A 27,527-nucleotide genomic window follows, 5' to 3' on the forward strand; every position below is an offset into this window, starting at 1 on the left:
CAAACACCAAAAACCGTATTTCTCACCTATGATTTGCGTACATTTTAACGATTTTGCTCCAAAAGCGAGCAGTTAGTTTTGATACTTTTTTTTTTTTTCATGAGTATAACTTTGAAATTTGTTAGTAATGACGGTGCCTCCATCGTCATATGTGAACCATGCTCCAACGAGCACCCTCTGTCATTAACACTAATAGCCAAAACAACAACAGGTAGTAATATTGCTGGCAAGCACTTCAGTGACAACAAGTGCCTTTGCACGAGAAGGTCTAGATTGCAATCTACCATGCAATAGTAGTGCCATCTTTGAACTGAAATATCACTCCCATCTTTTATCTGACAATTCTAAACACATTTACCTTGAAAATGAGAATCATGTTAAGATAAGATTACCCGCAGTGGCAGTTGATATCCACCGGTATTACTGCGTAAGTTTTTTTTTTTTTTTTTTTTTTTTATGTCACATTTGATGGCAAATTGCAGAGGATATGTAACATTTGGAATAAAATACGCCAGTCTCACAGTGTAACTAAGATTTTTCTGTAACTGCCCTTTCACCAAAACTGCCATGGTGCCCGAGATGGGAAAGGTGGAGGGAATGCTGTCACTCTCTATGTATGCACCTACTTTGAACAAGAGAGAGTCGACTTGTAGTCCAAGAAATTGGTGCAGAAAAAAGGGTGAATTGTGCGTTTTTTACCTACAAGCATGAAATTTGCCACAGTTGTAGATAATGGAATTCTAAGCTTTTTTGGATATATGGGCATGTCTGAAAATTCCAGTATGGCCGCCAAATCCAATATGGCCGCCACAAATACTCTTTTAAATTAAAACATCTAATATATAGTCCTAAAATGGTTTAGAATATCATTTTATAGCTGGAAAATATCATGCTATGAATGAATTATCAATATCCGCTTCTACAGGTGTTTAGAATTCCAAAATGGCCTCCAAAAGTAAAATAAGCAGTTTACTTACGCAAAATATGCAGCAGTTTTGTAAAATCATCAAGCACTTACAATTACAAGCATAAAAATTGGGACAGTTATGTAGAACATGATTCTAAGCAACGTTGGATATAGGGGCATGTCTGAAAATTCCAATATGGCAGCCAATTTCAATATTGCCCCCAAAATACCCTTTCAAGGTGAAAGTTATTTGTATAGTCTTTTATAAAAATATCATTTAATGGTTAGAAAATACCATTGTATGTATGAAGTATCAGTATCTGCCACTTAAGGTTTTAAAATTCCAAAATGGCCTCCAAAAGTCAGCAGACCACAACTATTGAATTGTATTCACTCGTAAATAGGCATGTGGGCTTTGCAAACTACCTGTATAATCACCATATTCCTACCTGTGCAGGAGCTATTCTACAGAGTTTTTTAAAAACCATCAAGCATGATACATTTATTATGTACTGAAAACAGTCCTTCTTTTGATAAACCAACATAAGTAGTTTGACTTTTTGCTCTGGATTCTCATTTAGATCAATTCCCAGTTAGCAATCTTCTTATATGGCACTCATGAATGACTCCCCCTTTCTAAGAAAAAAAGTATCGTGCAAAATCCATAAAATGTGAAAGAAACACCAGAATAACTTAGCCTTAAAGAGGCAAATATAAAAAAATTGGGGTGTACCAATTTTGTCTGTTGGTTATGATTCTTCAGCTAGATCAGTGCATGGCGCTTCATCAAATGCTCATAAATATAACAAAAATGACAGCTAATCAAACATACAGGTCTCAACAATTTGGTGTTTTTCATTGGTAAAGTACTAAAAGCGGGGCACATTTGCACTCGATAATGTTATGATGTTATCTTGTGCTTCAAAAGTAAATTAGAAAAGCTTCTTATTTAAAAAATTGGCTTTAGTACATTCGCAGTAATGGCTACCGAGAATTTAGTGAAAATTTATGAGCAAAGAAATACCTGTACCCCAAACAGAGGGCAGGTGTTGATACGTGCTGTATCCAAGAGTTGCATTGCAGACTTCACACTTCGTGCACTAAAAAAGAAGCACTGATAGGCGCCAAACTTTGGTTTTCATTTGATCATTTGGCAACTTGTTACAAACTTATACTTTCAAAAAACTGAACATGAAAATAAAAGAATTAAAATCCTCCAGATAGTTAATACATACAAAACTTCAAAAAACGATGTATTCTGAGGATTACACCAAGAAATTAGTGCAATATGGACTTTGAAAGGTAAAAATTCATGAGATTTCAGGCATCATTGTCTCTGTGGGACAATCCAGAATGAAGCCATGAGGAGAATTCACTTACCCAGCTTACAAAATCTACCAGGTAGCTCCTACCACATCTGTTTGTAGTTATGTGTGCAGTTGCTAACTGTGGTGAGGGGAGTCAGAAGCATTGGAAGACAATGCTAGGCTAGGGTTCACACTAGTAACCTACATCTACTAATATGCCCTTCCACACTTTCATGTTCCTATGGACCCTCATGCATGTAAACTGATGCTTTCTGGTGTTAAAAACGACCAATGCCTCTTTGTATTTTGTTGGGGGAAGTTGATTACATGTAGAAGCTTTAGCTTTAAGGAAATACTGGGAAAGCTGAGGGAAACACAACTACTAGTAAAGCTAGGCACACATTAATGAATGAAAATTATTTAACCAAATACGTAGAAATTTCGGTGTAGCTAGCTGTTATCCTCTGTTGAGATATTGTCCATTTACTAAAGTAAAAGGTTGACCGCCCATAAAATGTGCAACACTTACTTGATAAAATAACTTTCGTTAATTTGAAACTTATTTGTGAAAATACCTTGACATTTTCGTATCCTTGACATTTATAGAATTGCTGCATGTGGTGTCACAACTAGACCAAAAGGAGTCCTGTTCCATTTTTTATGGTCATTTGGGTCTAAATGTAACTAAAGGAGCGAAAAACCAAAAAAGAGTAAAGACTGTTGTCAGTCAGATTATATAGTAGTCTTTTTTTACTTTAAAAGGGTTTTAGTGGCCATATTAGAATCTTCAGACATGTCCCTATATAACAAATTGCTTAGAATCCTGTTCTGTACAATTGAGCCAATTTTCATGCTTGTAGTTTTAAGTGCATGATGAATTCACCATACTGCTGCTGTGAGTGGCCTGTTTTTCTTATTTTTGGAGGCCATTTTGGATTTCTATACACTTAAAGAATCAAATATTGATACTTCATGCATACCATAGTCTTGTCTAACCATAAAATGTTATCTTAAGTTATTATAGGATTATATATACTTGAAGTTTTAATTTGAACGGGTATTTGTGTCGGCTATATTGGATTTGGGGGCCATATATGGAAATTTTTAGACATGCTCATACATCCAAAAGTGCTTGGAACCCTGTTTTACAACTGTACCAAATGCCATGCTTGTAGTTTTTGATGAATTAACCACTCTGCTGGATATCTTGGATTAGTAGAGTGCTTTTTACTATTGGCGGCCATTTTGGATTTAATACACCTAAAAAAGCAAATATTGATTCTGAATTCATACCGTGGTGTTTTTTAACCTTTGTATGATATTTACGCCCTTAAAAGACTATATACTTGAAGTTTTAATTAGAAGCCGTATTTTTGGAGGCCATCTTGGATTTGAAGGCCATTTTTAAATTTTCGGATATGCCCATACATCCAAACTTGCTCAGAATTTCATTTTCCACAAACCTGCCAAATTTTATGCTTGTAGTTTTAAGTGCTTGATGAATTCCCCATTCAAATGGATATCTTGAATAAATGGTCTGCTTTTTTTACTTTTGGCAGCCATTTTGGATTTAATACACCTGAAGGATTCATACCATGGTGTTTTCTAACCTTTATATGATATTTTAAGTCATTAGAAGACTATGTGCTTGAAGTTTTAATTTGAAAAGGTATTTTGGTGGCCATATTGGATTTGACGGCCATTTTGGAATTTTCAGACATGCCCATATATCCAAATTTGCTTAGAATTTTATTGTCCATGAGTGTGCCAAATTTCATGCTTGTAGGTAAAAAATGCACAATTTTTCACCAATTTCCTGGACTATTGGTGGGAATAACAGTGTGGGAGTGCTTCTTGGCATACGATAACAGTATAGCCACACCTGCATTACCAGAATTTCTAAAGAAAACAGTCTCCCTTGATGAAGAACAGCATTTTTGGTTGATATTTTCCAGTTTTAGAACAAATGTTGGCATGAACTCTTTTGCAAATAAAAACACTCACACTATAGTGTGTGTATATAATATCTATGTAACATCAGGAACTGAACATGTATATATTTCTCATACAATGAAATCTGCATTAGCTTTGAAAACATGGAATTTCTCTAAAAAATTATCATTTTGAAAATATTTTGAATCATTGGGTTGAAACAATGGGTTCAAAATTTTTTTAAATACAAAATTGAAATCAGCATACATTAATTTTTCTTCACAGAATAAGCATGACCAATTTTGGCATTTGCACTACAAACCCATCGGCATTTTAAAGATTTCCTCTTCATGTTGAGAAGAACTGACTGACCCCTACAGTGCAAATACCCATCCTTAAAAGGTTAACTGCACTCTCTCAAAACCACTTAGTCAATGCTGAAGCCTACATAAAGTATTCAAATTGGAAGGGATCTTCTTTAAAGTAGCCATGTTGTAAACTGGTCTAAGCTCAGCCATCATATATCTTTCTAGAGCCCAATCCTTATTATGATGATATGCAAACAAAGCAGAAAAGATCTTTTTCAGAAATGAGAAACAGCTTATACAACACCCAAATACCAAAAGAAAGATAAAAAAATGGACAGTTCTTATCATTTGAAGGGATTTTGATATTTCAGGTTCATGACCATTTTCTTTTGATAAACAAACATGAAACAACCAAAATAACTCAACTGTACAGGAACAATGAATTTCACCTTTGACTTTTATTACTTTCTCTTGTCATTTATTCAATAAACTCCTATCATTTTAGAGTTCCATACAAATTTTCCCAGCTAATAAAATCATTCCCTACACTGAGCAGCCATCTTAGTAAAAAGTGCATTTTTGTTTGATGAAAATGATAAAGTCCAATTTATATACACTGAGCAAATATATAAATGTGAATTTTTATTTTACATGTAATGGGTGATGCAATGAGCTGAAGTTAATCTGTAGCATGCCAAACAACAGAATTCACTTAAGTTTGTATGATTTAATATGCACATGTGTAACCCATAATGCTGATAACATTTTAAAATTTCTTATGTAGTGTGTGTGTGTGTGTGTGTGTGTGTGTGTGTGTGTGTGTGTGTGTGTGTGTGTGTGTGTGTGTGTGTGTTTAAGCAGAAACTTGTCATTATCAAAGGTGGTGTATAATGCAACTGAAAAATATCACCAAAATCATAAATAATGTTAAAGTACACTTCTCACTTATGATATTTAGTCCATGTGGACCATTGAGAACAATGTGTCTCATGTCAGCAGGCAAGCTGTTTTGTGCCCTGTGCATATATTTACATTACCAACAACAACGTATACACGCAACCAATTATAATTTTATCTTTTGCAAATAACACACGCATAATTGTTTTAGCAGTCTGCAACAATTAGCATATGTCTCAAGCTTGCCTGCCAATCTAAAGAGACACCAGGGCAAATATAAAAAGTTGAAATCTCATTTAACAGTAGCACACTTATAGAAAATGACTGCTTTTATGGCTAGTAGCCTAAAAGTCAAAGGCACAGACTGTTTCAGTCCTAATGTGTTCGTGCTGATAATATAAATTAATTATAAGGCATTATAATTATAATAACAGGTGAGAAAGTCAGAGTGGTAATTATTTACTTTCAAATTATGTTCTGAGCCAGCTGGACTTAGATAACAAGCTGATTACAATTAGCTTTCATTTTATGTAATTACCAGTCACAGGGGGTATACAGTGCGTCAGGTACACCAGTGACTACTACCCTCTTCTACAAGCTCATTAGGGTACTTGATATCAATGATAATCATCTGAGACATCTGTAGGTCTCTACAGCAAGGAGGACAGAAGTGTTTAGGCTATCTTACAGCGCATTCAGATAAACCCATCGTGCTAGCTGAATCGGTCCAACTCTGCGGGAGATTCTCCTTAGATGGAATCAGTATGATGGGCGTAAGTGTTTGACATTCCTCATCGAGCAGCTAAGGGTAATTAAGCTGAGCGCACATAAAAGTTAATTACCTAAAAGAGGCATGTCAGACTTTTAAGGTTATTACACAGATTGCAATTAAACGAGAATCCCTGCAGAGTTAGATCAACCCAGATGGTATGATGTCTGAATCTGAATGTGGTCTTAGAGGCTTTTCATTACCAGTCACACAGGTTATAGTGTGACTGGTTCAATCCAATCACCAAAAGTTGAAGACACCCCCCCCTCCCCCAGTGTTTTCCTTGATCAAAATCTATACCTTTCTGGCCATTGGGCAAATTAAATTGGCTGCTTATTAACAAATTTTGGCATGACTACAAACAGTAGCCCTGGATCCAGGTTTGTTGAAGAGAAAAAAAAAAATGTTGTAGCAATCCTTTCAAGCTGAAAAAAAGCCCTTAACACCTGGACCAATTTTTTTAAAAGGGGCAAAAAGCCATGTCTTAAAGCTATAATACCAGGAAATAAAATATATTTGATGCTTAACTGTGATTTGTTTAACAAAACTATGTCAACATAAATGCAAAACACATCAGAAAATACCTTTGAGTCTAATCTCTGGAGTCTGGGGAGGGGGGGGGGGAGGGGGGTCAAACACAGCATATCAAATGTTACTAAACACTCATTAATTAAAAATCATACAATGCAATTAAAATGTAGATCAACAAATTCTTATTAGGATATGTTTATGCCAGTGGGATAAAAATTAATTTTCATTAATAAACAGACAAATAGTCATTTTCTGAAACTGTATCATTCTAATACCTAATCAAATTCATCTTTATTTAAGCATCTGATAAGGGTTAACTAAATACACTTTTCCTATGTACCACTGGACATCCCTTAGGCTAATGATACCTTAATTATATTTTAACAAGGCCAACAGATGTGCTCCAGTTAAAGAGTCAAAGATGTCACCAGAAGATAAAACTGAATAAAAAAAGGAAGTATCACAGATTCATTAGTTGAATCAGGTTGAAAAAAAAAGTTTAATGTATATCTTTTATTTTCACACAAACAATTCAGCTAAAAAGTGCAATTTTTTGTTAAGTAATGCTCTTACTTTGAAATAAATAAATAAATGAATAAATAAAAATAAATGTCCTTCTGCACATGAAGAAAAAAACACTGTAACAATTCTCCTTACAGCATTTGTTATATGATTCAGCATTCTATATGCCAACTATCTAGAATGGCCATCATGCTAAAAGCAAATGCTCTAAGGCAAAGAGGGACAGTACAGAGTAGTTTAAAGGAACAAACTATTATGAGACTCACAGCCTTGACATAATTTATGCAAAACTTTCACAATATGCCTCATAGTATGAAAATGGAAACAATGGTACCATGAGACATGAATGATATTCAGATTCAGCTGATGTAAATTAACATTGTAAATGCAAAAGTCCCAAAGGCTTTGTTTGAGGTAGCACTTGACAAAAAGTGGATTTAGTTAAGCCCCTATCTGATGCTGTCATACAAAGAGAAATTATATGGAGACAACAATTCTTGTCTGACCAGAATCAACAGATACAACCGTCATAGTGCATTTGACACTGTCTTTCAACTGCATTTAACTTAATAAAGCTAACATCAATCTTTTGAACACCTTCAAGGATTTCATCCTGTTGTCACCAGTTACAAGGCTTTGAAAGCTGCCAACTTAACTAGTCAATGGCCTGGGCAAAAAAAAAGACTGCAGATAAAAGCATGACATACCTTGCCAGTACCAGGAAATTCTGCCTAAAGGAAACAAACACCACACTGTTGTGACACACACTTGAAAACACGAGGAAATTCTATACTTGTCCCAGGTTACACAATGGCTGCATCCAGAAACATTTCAACTTTTAGGCTCCAAGTGAAATAAGTTGCATTTAACAGGCCTACCCAACTACCAGACTCGGCACCGAATGATCCAGAATTCACCGGTAAATTGGACCACACTACCCGTTTTCAAGGTGTGTATCAGTACGCATTTCACAGTATCAGACGCGACACCGCTCTTGCCTAGTATGCGATGTGATAGTGACGATTCTGAGCGGGGTTGAAAAGCATTGCATCACCACTCAAAATTTGCTCAGGGTATGATACTGTGTAATGCGATCTGACACACACCTTGAAAACGGGTAGTGTGGTCTGATCTACCGGTGAATTCAGGATCATTCGGTGCCGAGTCTGGTAGTTGGGTAGGCCTGATTTAAGCATCTTGTTCATACTTCAATTAACCTGCACGACTGCTCATTGTGATGACCAAGAAACTCTGGCATTACAAAGCCTGAGAGTGCTAGTTAGTATGAAACTGGATTAACTCGAAAGGTGCTGGGCACTACTAGTGATAACCAAAGGGACTTCACAAAGAGGACTAACTAATTAATTAAAATGTGACTAACTTCAGAGTATCATTTGGCATCAACAGTCGACCACACTGCTTGATATAGGATAGCTAAAGGAGATCTGTAGATATTATAGTGTGAGGGAACTCTCAGATTCTACATCAACTGTCCATACAAACGTGCCATTCACTTTATAAATATTCTTCATGTAGATGACACAAGTTCCCTGGTCAGGGGTTTGTTCTTTACACAATTTTATTGCTAGGAATTTTATGTCTCTGACCTTCAGACCAAAGTTTTTTTTTTCTCAAATGTACAAAATTATAGGTACAAAAGGTTATCTTATGCACTAAACCACCTTGGTTACCACTTCTTATAGAAACATTCAACATTATCAGTTGCACATCCATAAATAAAAGACACATAAAGATGTCCTATTAAAGGAATAAATCACAGCATGCAATGGTCTCCTCTATTTCAGTAGCATTCCATGGTCCATTTATGATGTGGCACCAGCTGCATGGATAGAATAGTAAACGGAAAAATAGCATGAATCTCACCAGTGACTTATTCAATAAAAAAGAATGCACAAACCGTGTCAAATAAACACAGAATGCTCCACAAAGGATTAAAAGTACATATACCAGAGTGACATTTACTAAGGCCTTGTTCCCACTGAAACTATCTGTCTAGATTTATCCAACTCTGCAGGGACTCTTGCTGAATTCAATCAGAATTATAGACTAACAAGTCTGATGAATACAGAAACGCTGGACATTATAGGAATACATTGGTCACAAGAAGACGATTCTTTATCTGCTAATTGGATTATATTTAGCAAGAGTCCCTGCTGAGTTGGTTCAACCTACGCAGACCAATAGATTCATTGGGAATGAACCCGCAAACAACAAAGGAGATCAGATAATCTCACTGTAATCAGGCCAACTAAAGAAAGAAACTGAGCAGATTTCTTTGTCTGCTGAAGTCCAGTGCAGGTGTGACTCACACTTAAAAATAAGCTATCTATAAATTAGAGGTCAGGTGACAAACAGGAGGTTTTTTTCATGTCTTTTTTTTTTTTCGCATGCTTTTACTATATTAAACCTAAATCTCACACACACACATGTGCGCATGTACATATACACACACAAACGCACACACTAAATCACCTTTAAACTTGACGTGTGATTTCTTCATGAACAACACATTTAAATTTTGTGTAGAACAATCAAGGAATAAGCATTTCAAAACTGTAATATAAATGCAAATTGCACTAGAACTGTTCTCACTAGTCTTTGTTTCAAACTAACACTCAAATTGCAGCTGGCAATTCATTTATCAACAGACAGTGCATAAAAGGAGCTGCAATTATACATGCAACATTGCACGCGCATGCACACAGACACAGACACACACACACACAAAGTAATTGTAAAGCATAAATTAAGATTATTTAATACATTCACATATAAATAAAACATTACTTAGTAAGAAGATTTTTTTTTTAATTTATCTTGTGTGATAACTCTGCAATAAAACCCTGGAGTTATGGTGTGCATTGACATATATGCTCAGATAGCAGTGCATGAAAATAAAATCTGCCATATCTATGTATCAAATGCCCCTGAGCTCCAATCTTTACCCAAATTATAGACTACAGCAAGCAAAGGTTACTTATTTTGTGTGTTGTTATGCATGCAAGTACAACATTAATTTTTTTTTAATCTGAAAATTTAAGCATTTAAAAGTGAGGTCAGAAAGAAAAATGAATATTGAAGGTCTCTACCACAAGATTTTATGTTCCACTTGCACATGCAGGTACTTTCCTCTTAAAGCAATTACTAATTACAGATGCATGCTCAAGGGGGGGGGGGGGGGGGGGGGGGGGGGGGAGGTTTGACATACAAGTACATGTATAACATACAAGTATGTATGTAACGTGTAAGCAGTGTTAGAAATTAAGGCTGGACCGTCTGCCCGGGGCTGACAAATTTCAGAACGGGCTGAGAAGTTTTCCCTGGCGGTCATTCAGTCCAGCTACTTTTCAAGATGGCTGGACTTTCGGTCCAGAAACTAATTTTCCTAATAGGCAAACACTGCCTGTAAGTGTATATACTTAAACCCAACCTCCATACACAATGCAGTATATGGGCCTGAATCCAAGTAGGGTGATAAATATATTACTACTATTTCCAAAAAATCAATAAAATTTGGCTGGAAGATGTTGAATCTCAAGTTTTCCATATACAAGTACTAGTAAGCAAGGCTGGCAGCCAATGGGACCCGCCTCAGATAGCCCCAAGTCTTGTGACTTACAATGAAATAAAGTGAGGTTGTGCTGGATTTGGAGGAGAGAGGGGTCAGAAATAATGACACACTAGTGAATTCAGCTTGAGGACAAATAAAAAGCTCAGATTTTATCTACAAATTTTACCTACAAATTTCAAGTTCTGCCAAATAATCTTGTTCTGCACAAGAGTACCGTGTACTGGGTTTTACAAGTGTATTGCTTTTTAAGACATTTCTGTTGCACAGAGTTTTACCCTAAGGCTAACTGCTAATAAAAAGCCCCACCAAAAGCAGATTCTTGTACATTTTCTAGTCTCAAATAATGTCAACCAGTGCCAACACCCTTGTTTAAGGATATCTCAGATGATTTCCATTCATGTAGAGAAGATTCCTACATTATTAACGTATCAATACACCCAGACACTTTTCAACAGAAAATGTGAGATTTTTTTTTCAAAGAATCCACGTGCTTCCCAAAACTGATTCAAAATCATTGGCAATTAATCTAACCCTGGCCTTATACTTGGGCAGTTATGGCTTAAATGCCACATTTTTAATGGAAAGGCATTTTATGGTCTGTGAATTTTAGAATGCTATTGCTTATACTGAGATCAGATGTTCACTTGCATTAACTAATCAGAAAAGAGCACACCTTGAAGATAAATGCTGGAAACATTCTTTCACATGCAATTACATAGTTCTCATAATCATTCGCTCATTTTGTGCATGTGTCATTTTAGTTAATAGGTAAAGAAAAGCCCCAAAAGACATGCAAGAATTTTCTTTAAACAAATAAGAATGACATGGCATGTCAGAGCTTGTAAAATTTTACATTTTCTGAAATAAACTCTATGACAACTGATTATAAATCTCTTATCTGGTTCAACAGAGCAGCAAAAAATGACGGAACCTGGTAAAGATGGCTCCATCTCCAAATCCCACTTGCTAAATTGACAAAATTACAAAATGACAGGGGTGATAAACAGGTTCTGGTTTTAAAGAAACATATAAAAAATAAATACATAAATAGTGAAAAAAGATACTTTGTCAGCTTTTATTCACTGCCACACCAAACTTGTTTGTCTGCCATTATTTCTGACCCCAGTATCTTCCAAATACGTCAAAACTTGCTAGATTTTACGCTTTATTGTTTGACTTTGGGCTATCTGGGCAGATGCCCATTGTGATGACAGTCTGCTGAAGCAGTTTATTATTGATTAATACATCACAATTAGAATGGAATAGTGTTTGAAGGCAATTAAACTTGTTTCAAAACATTTCTAAATTCAAACTGTCGTGAACAATGCTTCTAGTCCCTGGTTGTGTCAACTGAGCATTTCTGGGAATGAATGCCAATTTTGTGAAAATAGCAATGACACACAAAATTGATTTTTCCTTTGAGATGATGTGAAAATGAAATGCGTGATTGATAATACGTGCAAAGCATAAATCAAAACAAAACAAACTGCAAGTTTCCCAATTCTTTCATGTTTGCACACAAAGCCTTCACCAGTGACTGGAGTAGTACTTAAATGAATACATGGAACACATTACTTATGCTTTCTTTCCCACTTATATTCTTAGAAAGAAAAATACCAACAAGACAATGTAATACATCATCAGCACATCAGTTTACCCGATAGGTAAAACACCATAGTGGTAGAATAAACAGAGCCAACCTGATGAAAAATAAATACCTGACCATTCAAAAAGTCAATTTTCCCCCCTGTACATTGTTTCAACCTGTTACCGTGATAGAAATGTCACATACAAAAGATGTGGGAAAAAAATGAAATCCAATATTTTTTTAGCAATGACACAATGGAGGTTCACTTTCTATTTGTTGCAAAAGGCTGCTAAAATGAGCATTCTGACTTTAATTAACACATATCAACAGAACTAAATTTATGATACCAAGATGTTCCTGTCCTGCATGTCAACTCCATTAGCAATCACAACCGGTGTGTATCACACCGTAAGAGGACAATCTCACACAGACACAAGCCAAAGAAATATAAGTTATAACCAGAGTACGACACTTTGCTGTCTTAAATAGATCGATTTCACAGGACCAGAGCCAAAATTGAACCAAGGAAATGCCCCACAGTCCCCATTACTGTCACCAATCACTTTATAGCCCATGATTCAGGTTTCAAGGCCACTCATTCACTCCCTGCTATCTCAAGGTACCACTTCTTGTCTAATGTCTACCGGAAGAGTAGTAAATCTTCAACATAAGATCAACACTCCTTTGAGATACATAGGTCTAAGGTTCAAACTGATGTACCTACATTCTAAGAGCATATATATATAGGTCTGTTCATGAGACTTATAAATGGACTGTAAGCAGACTATGTAATACTGCATCCTTTGAAGTAACCAGACTGTATGTGACACAGGGTCTTACTTTTTTATCCGAAATGAATCAATCACACTGCCTAATGAATCATGAATCTAATGAGTTTTATTACTAGTAAGTGCACATGTTAATTGACCCCCTGCTCCAAAATCCTTTCCTACACTTACTCACCCACTAGTACAGAAATGGTCATCAGGTGCTATTAGGAACAGCTAATAAAAACAACTGGAATCCATCTGGCATCATCCCCCCCCCCCCCCCCCCTCGGCATCCTACACACCTCAGTGAACCAAATACCTTACATAAAAGATAAAAACTAATAATCAAATCAATTCACTGTGATAACATAGGCAACATAGCTGTCTTAGCCACATTATCTCTCTTGAAAACTAAAATGTCTTTTGATATTTGGTAAGCTAAAGAACTGATTGTAAGCTAAGTGATTGTATTCTTGCACAGCCAAGGAGACCAATCCTCACTTGACATTGCAAAAATAATATCTTAATGAACAGATCATCTCATTTACAGACAAACTTCTAATATTATGTACAACAAAGTAGAGTTTGCTGTTATTTCCAGTTACTTATTTTGCTAAAAAGCTAAATAAAGATGGACCCCCTTTTATTAAAGCTACAAACAGATATATGCAGTTGCATTCTTCACCATTCCAAATATTGTTCACAAAAGGCAGAGGAAACCCTTATCATGGCAAAGATATCTCATACAGACACAGATGTGCTAAAAGTCTATCATGACATTTTATCATGTAAGTAATCATTAACGAAAGCTATATTTATACAGATATATATATATTTTTTGTACCCCTGATGAGCCTTCAGGGGCAACAACTGTTGGGAAAAAGACAGTAAATAATGTAGGGAGTTATCATTCTATTGATAACTTTATCTTTTAGCTTCCCGAAAAGAGGAGAGCACTGTGACCATGGGGAAGTTAATATGAAATTTGCATTCAAATTTATATAATCCAGTGACTGCGTTTGGCCTACATTTTGAAACAAACATACCTTTGAATACCTCTGCAATATTTAACATACAAGCTTTGCAGTTGGTATTACCCCCTCAATGCTTTACCCTCAGTAATTTTTTTAGTTAGAGAATAGTTCTATTTGGAATAATTTTTGTGCTATTTCTTTATCCACCATTATCAGAGAATCACTCTATAAGCAATATTTCAATGAACATACAATTTACACCTACAGGGTATGCAGCTATATGACATTGATATATTTGAGGCTATATTTTACAGCTGTTAAACAAATGATTTTTCAAAATGCATTTAAAACCGAGGAAACACTTCAATAACACAATCCAACAAAATCAATCCCAGAAATACATTGGATTTAACCACTTAATGATTTCATAACTAGATGAACTGTGAGGTATAAATATTCAACCCGTAATAAATTTAACTTAAAAGTAATAAATAAACACAGACTGCTGGTGGAAAAAAGAATATCCAAGCAAACTTACATTTTGGCAACTCAGCTGGTGGGATCATGTGCTCCTTGGGGATGGATTCAAGGTCCTGCTCCATAAAATAGTAGGACTGGGGTATGTGCCAGTGTACAGGTGGGATGTAAGGCCCAGGGGCATACAAGGAGGGGCACTCCATAGCAGGGTAGTACCAGTACCCATTGTAGAAAAAACTGTGTAGGTGCCCTGTGCTGGGAGTATTATTATGATAGTACACTGTGATGGAAACATCCGACTCTGTGAGATCCATGTATACCCCTTCCACTGGGAGGAAATCTTGAGCGTTCTGCCTTTTAGTCTTGTTCTTTCGCTTTCTTCGTTGTCGTTTGGAGGATGTGGAGGATGAACATGAAGATGGGGATGAGTGGGTGTTGGGCAGGTTCAAGAGTGAGAGATACCAATCCCTGTTGTTGTTGTTGTAATTATTACTGCTGTATTTCAAGGAATCAACATCAATATAGTCATCCACTTTCTCTTCCTCAGAGTCAGAAGTGTCTAAATTTCTGGGAACATACACCTCTTTGGTTTTCTTCTTACTACCAGGCTCTTCTGTGTGGGTTGTCTTCGATGTTTCCTTAGTTGCAACAGTCTCCTCCTGCAGGTCTGCTTCTGCTCTGATGATGCTCCTTCCCTGAAGATAGGTTGCATCTGGGATGTATGCCACTGCCCCTGGGTATGCTGACAAGGCAGCCCCAGGGTAATACCACCCCGCTGCGGCAACACACTCAGGGCACTCGTGGTGGAAACAGCCAAACTTGGTCAAAGGAAACCCTGTTGTATATGCTGCAAGTTTCTCCACCTCTGCTCTGCTGAGAACTCCAGCTCCCCCTTCCTCTGCGAAGGAGTCCTGAGAAATGCTGTCTGAATCATCGGAGAAAGTCTCAGATGTAGAGACAATGGAGGAATTCTCAGAGTCATCTGTGGTGGTGCTAAGTGTCTCAGAGGCTGACGAGACTTCTGAGTTGAGATTATTACATATCAGACTCACATTTGAAGATTTAATAATACTCTCCCATTTCACATGTTCGAGATCATAGGCATGATCTGCAGGGTGGTGTGCCCCATGCATGCTGCTGCCTGGATTTGAGATCATATTATTCAGGAGTACCTGAGGCATGTAGTTTTTACAGCCCCAGTAGCCCTCCCCACCCCAGTGATACCCAGGGTGGAGGTTGTATGGAGCCAGGGGACGGTCCTTCTTGTGAACCTTCTCTATTGCTGAGAGGAATGCATTGAAATTCTTACTGTTTTTGGCCTTAAGGCTTACTACAGCCGAGCTCCCTCCACTGCTGCTACTTCCACTGTGATTTCTGTATCGCTGATTGTGGTGATGCTGATGATATCGATGATGATGGTGATGGTGTTTTGAATATGACACCATTTCTGCGTTGTTATCCTCCTCTGATGCCTTCAACAAATCTTTCATTTTATCGCCACCCTTGAAGGCTTCAGACAGTTTGATAATGATTGGGGAACCAGATTTGTTCTTTACCTCTTTAGCCCAGCTACTCTCTCCCTTTTTCTTTTTCTTTGGTCGGGAACAAAATCTCTCTCGTTTACAGTCCTCGCAACTGTCACTCATAGACATTCCTTCCATACGCTGGTGAAACATGTCTCTGCTGACCACATCTAAAGTGCTCGTAAGTGACACACAAGTTGCCACCTTCTTACGCCCTTTTTTACCCATCTTAATATCTGTTCAGTGGAGCGGATTTCTCCTCTACACGTTCCTTCTTCAATATATATATATATGTGTGTGTGTGTGTATAAATGTAAATTCCTCCCCCTTTTCTTGGCCTATTACCAATGATACAGTATCTGTGTTTTATTGTTCCTCTGACCTTTTATTTCCCATTAGAATTCTCTTCCACTGTGAAATCTGATCCTCTCTTGTCTTATTAAACCTAGGTGATATGTTTACTCTCTCTAAACTGCAATCATCCTGTCTTAGATTTGTGACTGTAAATCCTCTGCTTCAATCGAATCACGCTTGTCTTACTTACTATAATTCTCTGCAGAAATTGTGCCAACTCCGTTTATCATTGTGGCATCACAGTGGTGCATTATTCATGATACTTCTCGTTAATCTCAGCTTTCCTGTTCTATTCTACTATGCTTTCATGAAGTCTCCTTTAAGAAATGGATATCCAATGTTTGATCATAATGGTAGTTACGTCCTTTATGTCTTCTTTCCTTTATATCACATAAAGAATGTCATCTATAGCAAGCCAATCAAGCTATATTACCTGGACATGAATAATTTAAACTGGATTGCAGGTGATATATATATATAATAGAAACATCCTTCAATGAGCAACATACCACCGATTTGTTGTACGCTGTACTGTGATCCTTTTGTGCTGTTCACAATGTTAAACCATGGATTGATGACCAGCCACTGTCAACAAAAACCCCAAGTCATGTTTTATCCACGCAGGTAAAGACTTAAAGCCTGACCACTATATAGCTGTTGTTGTGTTATGCTCAGTCAAACTACTAGTACTATACTAGCTCCACATGGCCAGCAGCCCAACTATTTATACCTGTGACGTCATGACCTTAGCTGTGCCTGTCACACACCACTGCCTCTCCTTTAGCTACCAGTTCATGTGTACAAGGCTCCCACTGTCCGTGGCCCTTTTAGTCTTTAACTGTTTGATAATAACCCTGTCACGGTCACAAAGAATGAGTAAACTCAAAGTTATCTCACCCACCACAAAGCATGGGTGAGTTAAGGTCTATCTGCAAACAAAGGGGAAGAACCGCCTCTTTTGATTCCTAGGTTTAACAGGAAGTTTCCATCTTCCTCAGTTTAGTCTTAAAACCACAACAGGAAGAAATCTTTCCTCCGAGTTAAGACTTTCACAATTTATCTGCTTCTTAAACCTCTCCTCTACAATGGCTGAACTCTCCTCATTCCTAGTATTTTGTGAATATTGAACATCTCTGCACAGCCATATCTACCTGAGTCAAGGTCTCTCTCTCTCTGCCTTTGTCCTTCTATATATAATATATATCCCTCCTCTGTCTTAAAGCATGGTTCAGGTTACCTGAGAGTGTCTCTTCCTTGAGGCATGCGCCAGTCTCTAACCAACAATGCCTTTGTCCCTGGTATGTATAACCTCTGCAGGTGATATAGTAAAGAACTATCTTCAATCCGACCAATCAGAAAAGGTCTCCTTGCAGCGGCTATCTGCCACACGGCTAGCAGTGGAGGGGGAGGTGGCACACAATATACACATGCCCTCTGTCCACTAGAACCGTTGACCAATATCTCACCCGACCATCAGAGGCTAGTCTATAATCACTGACCTTTAATAAGGAGGTATTATCACAGAGCTGGTAACAATGGTCAGGCTACATAACTATCCTCCATAGTTTCTGGCTGCCTGGCAGTGCTCAAGCTAGCTGGCCTCGATGCTTGATATTGATTTTTTTATCCCTTTCCTCCAAGTAGAGACTGGGTGATAAATTAGTTATTCAATGAGCTGAATAAAGATTCCCAGAACCTTTCTAGGATAGTACTTTTTTTTTCCTTTTCTATGTATATAATTTTTTTTTGATTTATTTTTTTATCTTTAAAAAATCTAATTAAGAGAAGATTAAGTGAACCATCAGTACAGTAACAGTCAAACAAATGTATATCTATATCTGATCCTGGTTTTAGAATGCACAGTCAGACTCCTCTTACGCACAAGTTACACGTAAAACAGAACCAACAAATCCAATCCTGATATTAACCTTCCCATTCCAACTGCAATAAATGAATCATCATCACATTACAGGATCTAACCTGAAATTCCTCCAGTAAATAAATATTCCAGGAAGGCAGCCGTTTAAGGAGAAAATGCTTCCTCTTTCTCTTGATGCTTATTCAGGTTTGGTTTGCCACTGCACCCTAAAAGCTAGTCTGGGCCGTGTGCTTGCAATAGCCTCCTTTGCTCTGTGTGGGAGACCTAAGCACCTGTTTCACCTGACAGTAACACTTCCAAGTCACCCTAGGGAGCAGATGACTGTGTAATACGGTATATATACAATATACTAACTTATCAGGATGGATCAGCGCTGGGCATCTCTGTAGGGACACTACTTCACCTCCAAATAGATGCTCATCAATGACTGTTGAGCAGCAAACATACAACACCCCTGAGGAAAGCTGGTCCACCTGTTGTAATTATCTTGTCAAGGCGAGCACTGTTTGCCCTATATGATGAATCTCTGCCTTTTATTTTAGATCAAAATTCTTTAGAATTTTTGTCAGTGATACTGGAGGATAAAAATAAACTTCAATTTTAAGTTTACAGTTAAGTTCAAAATCTATAAAAGACATAGAAAATGATATAATACCACATTTCTATTCTACTGAACATATTAAATTGGTATTGGTCTACAAGTACTTTTTTTCAAGTTAAGGAGTATTTGCTTGCACTAGATGTACAGTAAAATGTCAGAATAATATTGTCTACATTCTTTCATTCACATGATTGGTAGTGCAAAAGATAGACAGAAAAGGTGAGGGCAAAGATTCAACACCTGGCCTCACAATTCTCTTCAGCAAATAAACCATATTATCATCAAGTTGCATAGGCAAGCATACCCCACCTGTCTGGCAGGTTGAACAAAACATTTTTCATTTTGACTAGCCGAACTCAAGCTTCAATGGTCATGAATGCTGAACTTCTCATTATCTTTCAACTTAACAACCCCCCAAATCTATCCAGGCCTTTGTTGAGGATGGCTTTTGTTGTCTGGTCTTTTGTTCAGCAGGGCCCTTGGTAAAATCCTACTTACAAACCTACCTGATAATATTTAATTTGTAATTTGTTTTTGACGAGTTGGCATTCATTTTCTGTACACTAACAAAGCCAATTAATAGACAAAGAACAAGCGACTTGGACCTAAATATTATTATGTAATCCCTTCTTTCTCCAACAAATGAGGAAAGGTACAAGTTGTTTACAATATGAACTACAGTAATTACTGAAAAACATTCCACTCATTCTAATGGCTTATTTTAATGATTTATTACAGTAACTTTATCTACTTACTCAAAAAAGACATGAGCTAAATTACTTATTTTCCTTAAATTTTAGCTATCTATTTTTACAGGATTATGATTATTGCCAAAACAAGGATATATATATATATATATATATATATATATATATATATATATATATATATATATATATATATATATATATGATGAATACTTTTGTTCAAATCTAGTGAGTATTACTAAGTACCATATAAAAAGGCAGAGTAAATTTGATGGATATCCTTTTGTAGGCCAAGTTGATAAAAGAACAATGGCAAGCAGCTGATTGTATATTCTCATTGTCCTTGGGTGTACAACATGAAAAATAAGATTATCATATCAAAAACAATTCCAGTTGTAACTGCTTTAGTTTACATGAATTGTTTCATTTAGATACCCCAACATATCTCGATAAACAGTGATATATTGGCAAAACAAATAAAATTATAAAAGATATCCTTTGGTCAGGTACATTCACATTTATATTAAGTTAAATACCAAACTTGGCTTAAATGTGACAAAAAATATACAAATTATGGCGCTGTGATATCCCCAACTCAAGCCATCTGCTTTTCGGAAAAAAATGCCAAACCTCAAGTTATATCTTCTTAAAATCTGTATCTCATTACTTTTGCTTTAATGTAATAGGCATACATACATACATACATACATACGGTAATTCTCCAATCTATACGAACGCCGCAATAATTACGAACGAAACGTTTTTTCTCTGAATCTGAATTTTTGTCTCCGTTCTGTACGAACGATCGCTAAACTCACTTTGGGCACAATTTAAATTTTCCGAACGCAAGAAAGTGTGCCCGATTGAAACTCGCCCCATGATTCGTCAAAGCGAGTTTTCAGACCACCGTTCCAAACAAAGGAACTGCCACTTGACAGGAGAGATTGTTATCATGTATTTGTGCTGTTTTTGAATGAGACGATAGGAGGACTCAACCTGCCCGCCGGCAGCTACAGGCCAGTAGTTTTAAAACCCTATTGTTATTGAGAAATTATTGACAGCATCAGTACGCATAAATTACTTACTGTTTATTATCATTTCTTAACTTCTGCCGGCTGACTGGATCATCAACATCCACCATCAGTGTTTCACCGATAACTGGTTTCTAGTAAAATCTATAAACTTGAAACCCACGCACAACAGAAGAGTATGAGAAATTCATTGTCAATGATCGAGTTTTTCATTTGTTTTTGGTAGTCATCAGGAAATTATTTTTTTAAGAGGATTTCTGTCTTGTATTGTATTTATTTTTCTAATTTGAGTTGTGATAAAGTTAATGTACTTTTTTTGTTTGTTTGTTTGTTTTTCCTTGTTAAAGACTTTGTCTCATGAACAACTGTTAGGTAAACCTTACTGATATTAGTGATTGTGAAAAATAAAGGTGCCGTATGACCTTATACAAATTTGCCTGCAGTTTTCTGTATTTTTTCTAATTAAGTTTACATTGATTGCGTGCAAATTAATATGCTGTAAAAGACTTTCATAAATAGACTTGAATTGAGCTGATGTTATTTTTTATATCAAGTATAATCTCTATTAACGTCAGTGATATCTACTGTGAGGAGTTTCAAGAATTTTGTTTTGGCGGGAGAAATTTATGTAGGCCTAATGGGGGGGGGGTGACATTATTAATATTGCAAATTTTCTATATGTGAAATCATATTAAAAGTAAACACGCAATAAATAAAATATGCAACTGGATACGAAAATATTCTTGTCTGTTTTTAACAGAAGTTGGGAAAAACGATGTTGTCCTGTCTTGGTAAAACATAACAGGGAAAAACGATGTTGTCTTGTCTTGGGAGAAATGTACCTCTTTAGTATGAAGAAATTGTTTTTTAACTTGAATTCCCGACTTTTGTTTAGTTTGATTTAATTCATTGCAATATCGCAAGAATAATTTGTTTGTGCTTTTAGCTGATCACAGTGATTTAATCTGAAAGTAATGCTTACATTTAGCAATGTAGGTAAGTGGAGATAACTTCAGGTACAGCCGTATTCCATCCGTATTTCAATGGATACGAACGCATGGCAATTTTTAGCAGACTGAATTTCAAGCCTTACGAACAAAATGATTATCTTCCAAAAATAATTAATTTAAATCGTTCGTATAGATTGGAGAATTACCGTACATACATACATACATACATACAAAGACCAACCATTTACATTGAATCAGACCTTTAAAAAGAAAAAAAAATGCTGCTACTAATCTATCTGCTTCTACAAATACAAATTAAAAGAAGGCAAAAGAGTGCTACAGAGGCTCCATCTATGTATTGAACAAAGCATTAATCTCTTAGTGCAACTGAAGGCTGACCAAAGACAAAGCACAGAAAGTGCCATGCAGGATCATGTGACCCATGGTCTAATATCACGCCTCCTTCCAACCAGGCAGCCATTACAATGGGTATGTGTATGATGTCCCCTTGCCACGCAATGTAAGTGCAGCATAATATGTAATATTTTGGAAATAAATCATGTCCCACTTTAAGTACTGCCTTTCTCAGCTGACAATTTATTCATGAAAGCTTTTATGCCAAGCCACAATCAAGCCCCTTTATGATGCCATTAAAAAAGAAAATCAATTAATGTAACCACATTTTCTAGACTTGCATATTAAAAATGATACCCATCAGTTACATATCACTAGAACACATCAAGGAAGGAAATAGGTGCTAAAATTTTGCTATAAAAACCACAAAAAAATAATAAAAGAAGAAGTGTAGGACAACTGCTATACATAATGAACATGCATGCATGATCACATAACATCAACAAACAAACTTATAACTAGCCTCTTTCAAAAACCAATGTTAAATAGTGCATGTGATTTTTTCTGTATTTAATAGTATTTACCAAAATCAGGCTTTACTTAGAACTATAATTGGGTGCTTGGCTGTGTAAAGGGTTGACAACCAGCAAAACATGCTAACAAATTTGATAAAAATATAGCATTGAAGGTTGAGAATGAAATGGCAGCTTTCCATCACCATTTTAAACTACACTTTGGACAGGATTTAGTTAATGTGTGCTCTGCACACTACCACACATAGGTGTAGCCTTTTTCAGGGAAAAGGCAGAATAAACATGTAAAATACTGAAAATTAGACCATGGTGGAAGTGAAAAACAAAAGACTCAGACGTGGTGTAACTCGCATAACCGCACGTCTCGCATGAATGCGTTATAACCCGTTAATAGACCCGTGGTCTAAATAAGATAGAGCCCTCGTCAGCGAGGGTTATGTGACATCCACTCGTGCTACGCACTCGTGTATGCCACATAACCCTCGCTGACTCGGGCTCTATCTATTACTAAAACAATTTTGCACCTGAAAACAGATTAACTGACATAGCCTTGCCCATCAGAAACAATGTTTTCAGCATCAATTATGTAAGCTAGACTAATAATTTCCAGGTAACCAAATATTTCCAAAGTATGCCTGTACTAGTAACTTTTTAGGCAGAGTGCTATTGTATATTTTTATGAATGTATCGACAAAGCTAAATCTTACATCAAATATTAAAGTTTCATGATAAAACAGATATGATATTAATATTCTCTGAGCTCCCCCCCCCCCCTCACCCCCACCCACAATCAAGCACACACACACTCATGCTTTTTAAAAATTCTCTACCCTTTTATGGCCAAGGATAAGCTGTTCTGGCCAATTTCCAGCATTAACCTGTTGACGTAGCATCTGCCAAATTCCAATCTCAAGCACTACAGCAAAAAGGCACTCCCTAAAAGAAAACTGCTTAATGTGTAAATTAACCCCAATTTTTGTAAACCACAAAAACAAAATGAACATAATGTTTTTTTTTTTTTCATTTTCCTAAATCTTGACAAAAAAAAAATCAATTGGTAACTCATAAAATTGATCAGTTATATAAATCTAGTAAAATGTAGGTACAAACTGTAAAAATATAAATAAAAAATTCACTCAATGTAACTTATGTTCACAATAGATTGTGCATTTAATCTTGTTTTTGTGCTCCAATGATTATAATCATACCTTGCAGTTTCAAAATATTCTATTTTAACAATTTTTTTTCTTTGTAATAGCAGTCATTTAGCTGACAAAAACTCCAAAATGTGCAAAATGCCCTTCTACAATGGTGATAAGATAAAGTGGTTTACTGGTACTTTACTTGATTTCATTTTTATCTAAAACTTATCTAGGACAGTTCAATGACCTGAGGATTTGAGGATTTGAAGATGATAGCTAAGGTTAAATTTAAGTCTCTCAACTGTGAAAGAGAGTTCAACTAACTCAAAATCAAGTTTAAAGAAGTTATTTTTGTTCTTATTTCAGTTCATTCTCTGTTTACATCTGTTTAAGACTGGTGAGGCATTCAAACTAATCATGTGATATTTTGGATAAAGCCTGAGAGGGGGTTTACATTTATCAGAATGACCACCCTTAAGGAGAAAAGGTAATGACTAACAGGTATTTAAAAAATACAACAGAAAAACACTCAAAATGACAAGATTTTGTTATCATTGGTCAGCAGGGCACCGTGACTTTCCAACTTTAGGAAAGTATATCATGATGCCACTGACAGATGAAAGCTATGATCCCCTAGAAAATTAGTTTAGGGATATAACTAATATTCTACTCATTTTTTAGGGAATACAATGGAAGGATTTTCTGCAGTATTTATAAGCCAAAAAAAAGTCTGCCAAAGCAACATATGAACAAACTTCCATTAAAGTGATAAAATGAAGTGTCAAAATCTGTTTGGATCCCACCATTAGAAACTCCAAAAAACAGAACCTTCAATACATTTGGTCAATAAATGGCGAGAATGACCATTTGGCCAAGAAATAAATTTAACCTACACTGGGATATTGTCATTTATAAGTCAAAAATTAGCATTGACCCTGGAACAAAATTTTAATTCATTATCAATGAGAAGTCAGGATCCCCATTAACCCTTGCAAAAAGTTAATGACACAGGGATTTAGCATGCAGTGTTAGAAAAACATGAAAACACTATCTTTTTTTTTTAGCTGTTATTGGATCAGTAAAATGACCACACAAATGACTATTAAAATACAACAATATAACAATACAGAATAAATTTAAATATTTGATCTTTCAACTTTTTAATATCTTCTATGTCTTATTTATCTCACTTGGGAAACAGTACATGTGGCTACTTCATGTTAAGTGGCAGTTTATGAACCATCTGTAATCACTGATACATTTGATATGTATAAACAAAGAGACATTGAGAAATCTATTTAAATTACAGATAAGATTTGCAGAATCACACTCACACCAATGACATCAATTTAAAAGTAGATAACTAGTTAAGATATAAGGGAAAAAAAAGAAGCTACAGTAAGATGTTATCCTGTAAATAAACAAGGGCTCATTCTCAGTAAAGCTGTCGTTCCAAACAGATCGATCCAACTCCACGGGAAATCTTGCTGAATGCACTTTGATATACAGACTGAGTCTCTGTTCACATGAAAAATCTATTTTCTAAAAATCTATTTTCTATTCGCGGTATCTTTTGATCACTCCGAGCACAGCTGAGAATTAATTACAGATTTGGAAGTAACTTGCTTGTGCTGCCAGTAATTACGCCGCGGGGTATTCAGGGCACAGACCGTGATCACAAGATACTGCGAATAGAAAATAATTTTTAGAAAATAGATTTTTCATGTGAACGAAGCCTAACACACCTCCCCTTCAGACTTGTTTCCAACGTACCCATATTACAATCACCAGCTTTTCTGTATTGTACTCAATGCCTGAAGGAGGTGTGGTTATTTGTCAATCTTATTGCATTCACTGTTTCACTGAAAATGAGTTCAAAGGATCTATTTTATGTTAAAAGTTACACAGCATCAAACAATAAATTGTATGAATCCCTCCAATAAGTTTGAGTATAATAAGTCATGTGGTTACCCACATATTATATTACTCAGTAATGATGATAGGACACAATTTTTTTTTTTTTTTTTTTTTTTGCAATTTTGATGCAATATGCTGCATATCATAATCACAACCCATTTTGAAATGTGTACTAATGTTACTGTGGATGTTCAGAAAATGTTATTATAAATCCACACAAACATACACATACAAACACACAAATCATAATTTGAAGAAAAACAAACCCAATAAAGCTGCTTAAATGTATTTTGGAGCTTTGAATCACTCCAGTAACTGAAGATATTAATAAGTAACAGAGTTAACTATTTATTGTGTTAAGGATGACATAGGGCAAAATTAGTTTTGGGTTAATTTTGATGCAACACTGCATAATGATTAACAGCAAAATCACCACCCAAATTTTAACCATGTACTACTGTTGCTGTGGACATTCAGAAAATGTTAATAGCACAGGGCTTTAGGCCCATGGGAGTTTAAAGTCATACCTCAAAATGCCATTGTGTGAAAAATGAAAAAATCGTAAAAAATCTACATAAAAAATGGCCCAATAAGGCTGTAATTCAAGCTTAAACTGTATTTCGGTACTATGAATCACTCCAGTCCTTGCCTTAACATTGAAAAGACACTGCAAAGGTGACAGAGGGCATTGGCGGTGACTGCTACATGTCCAGACACACAGTGTCTGTCCAAAAAATAAGTGTCTTCTCCATCATTTTAAAGTCATTTAACATGTCCACAAAATGTGGTTGAGATATAGGCAAATATAATGCTGCACTTCACTGTGCTATAAAACATGTTATTATATTCTGGGAGAAGAGGTTTAAAAGTGCCCCGTCAACCACAGTTATGGGGAACTAAGTACAACCACAAGCTATAGTTAACATGAGATGAAAAAGAAAGCACTAATAAAATGGCTTAAGTGTTCACCAAAATGTCAAATGACTTCTTTCAAAACTTCCACAGATTTTCAAAACTCATTCTCATCAAAGAGTGTACATCTGAAACTGGTGGAAAATAGCATTTGACGTTTTTTTAGTTTTTATCTTACTCAGAGTTATAAATACTTAACTCATCTAATAGGGACATCATCTAAGTAACTTCAATCTACCTAATATTGAAACCCAGCCAGCTGAGTAGACAATGAGACCATAATAAAAAAGATATATGTAAATTTTTGGCAATGAGTGGCCAACTTTCTCAAACTCATCCTTTCTCTTAAATACCCATCTAGAAAAATTAATTTTGCAGAACCTCATAAACACACAAAAAAAATTTCACAGAGCAACAGGTATTTTATTTCATTTTACGATTATTTTTTTTCTTACTGAACCACAATACATACTAAACACCATTTATCCCCGTATAGACATACAGTTTTGGATCACCCATGTTTGGATCTCTTTCAAACCACTCTTTAAGTCCTTCAGTGGCAGGTCTTATGAACAAAATTGCCATTTATGACTTCTATCCACCACATTGTGATTGCAGTCACCAAATCAATGACTTAAACCTCGATTTCATAGTAAAATAATTATCACAAACACTGCATTTTTAACAGCAATTATTGTTTATGAGGCCTTAATGGGAATCAAATTAAATAGCAATAAGTCTTGTGACATGGCAAAAAAGTTATGCAAGATTTTTCAGGATTTGGTTGAGAAATAGGATAAGAAATAATAGACTACTAGAGAGTGCAGTACAACAATGTATAAAAGCTTTGGATTTATCCAAGGATATCAGTCGTTTTCTGAAGTTTGTCACATAACATTCTTTTACATATCAGCACAAATTCACCATGTTTTGTGAGTCACTAATTACTTGCTTTCTAGGAATACATTCCCAAAGCACAGAATTTCACACTTATCTCTGATAAGTCACCCTTGTGTGGACTTTTCATATTTTCTAGTCTTGTATGAAACA

At 35.9% G+C, this 27,527-nt stretch overlaps 1 protein-coding gene across 1 annotated transcript in view; it reads right to left on the reverse strand.

The window, feature by feature from the left end:
- The window catches only part of LOC106152755 (uncharacterized), a 36,632-nt gene extending 17,905 nt beyond the window's left edge, over positions 1–18,727 (reverse strand). The window contains exons 1-2 of the mRNA XM_087006968.1: positions 18,432–18,727; positions 14,636–18,098 (exon numbers count right to left, since the gene is read on the reverse strand). Coding sequence (XP_086863094.1) covers positions 14,636–16,325 — 1,690 coding nt within the window. The 5' untranslated portion in view covers positions 16,326–18,098; positions 18,432–18,727. The remainder of the gene's footprint in view (positions 1–14,635; positions 18,099–18,431) is intronic.
- Positions 18,728–27,527: the final 8,800 nt, after the last annotated feature.

The sequence above is a fragment of the Lingula anatina genome, chromosome 2 (assembly GCF_051362555.1).
Source record: "Lingula anatina isolate TDL-2025a chromosome 2, LinAna3.0, whole genome shotgun sequence".
In the NCBI taxonomy this organism is placed as follows: Eukaryota; Metazoa; Brachiopoda; class Lingulata; order Lingulida; family Lingulidae; genus Lingula; species Lingula anatina.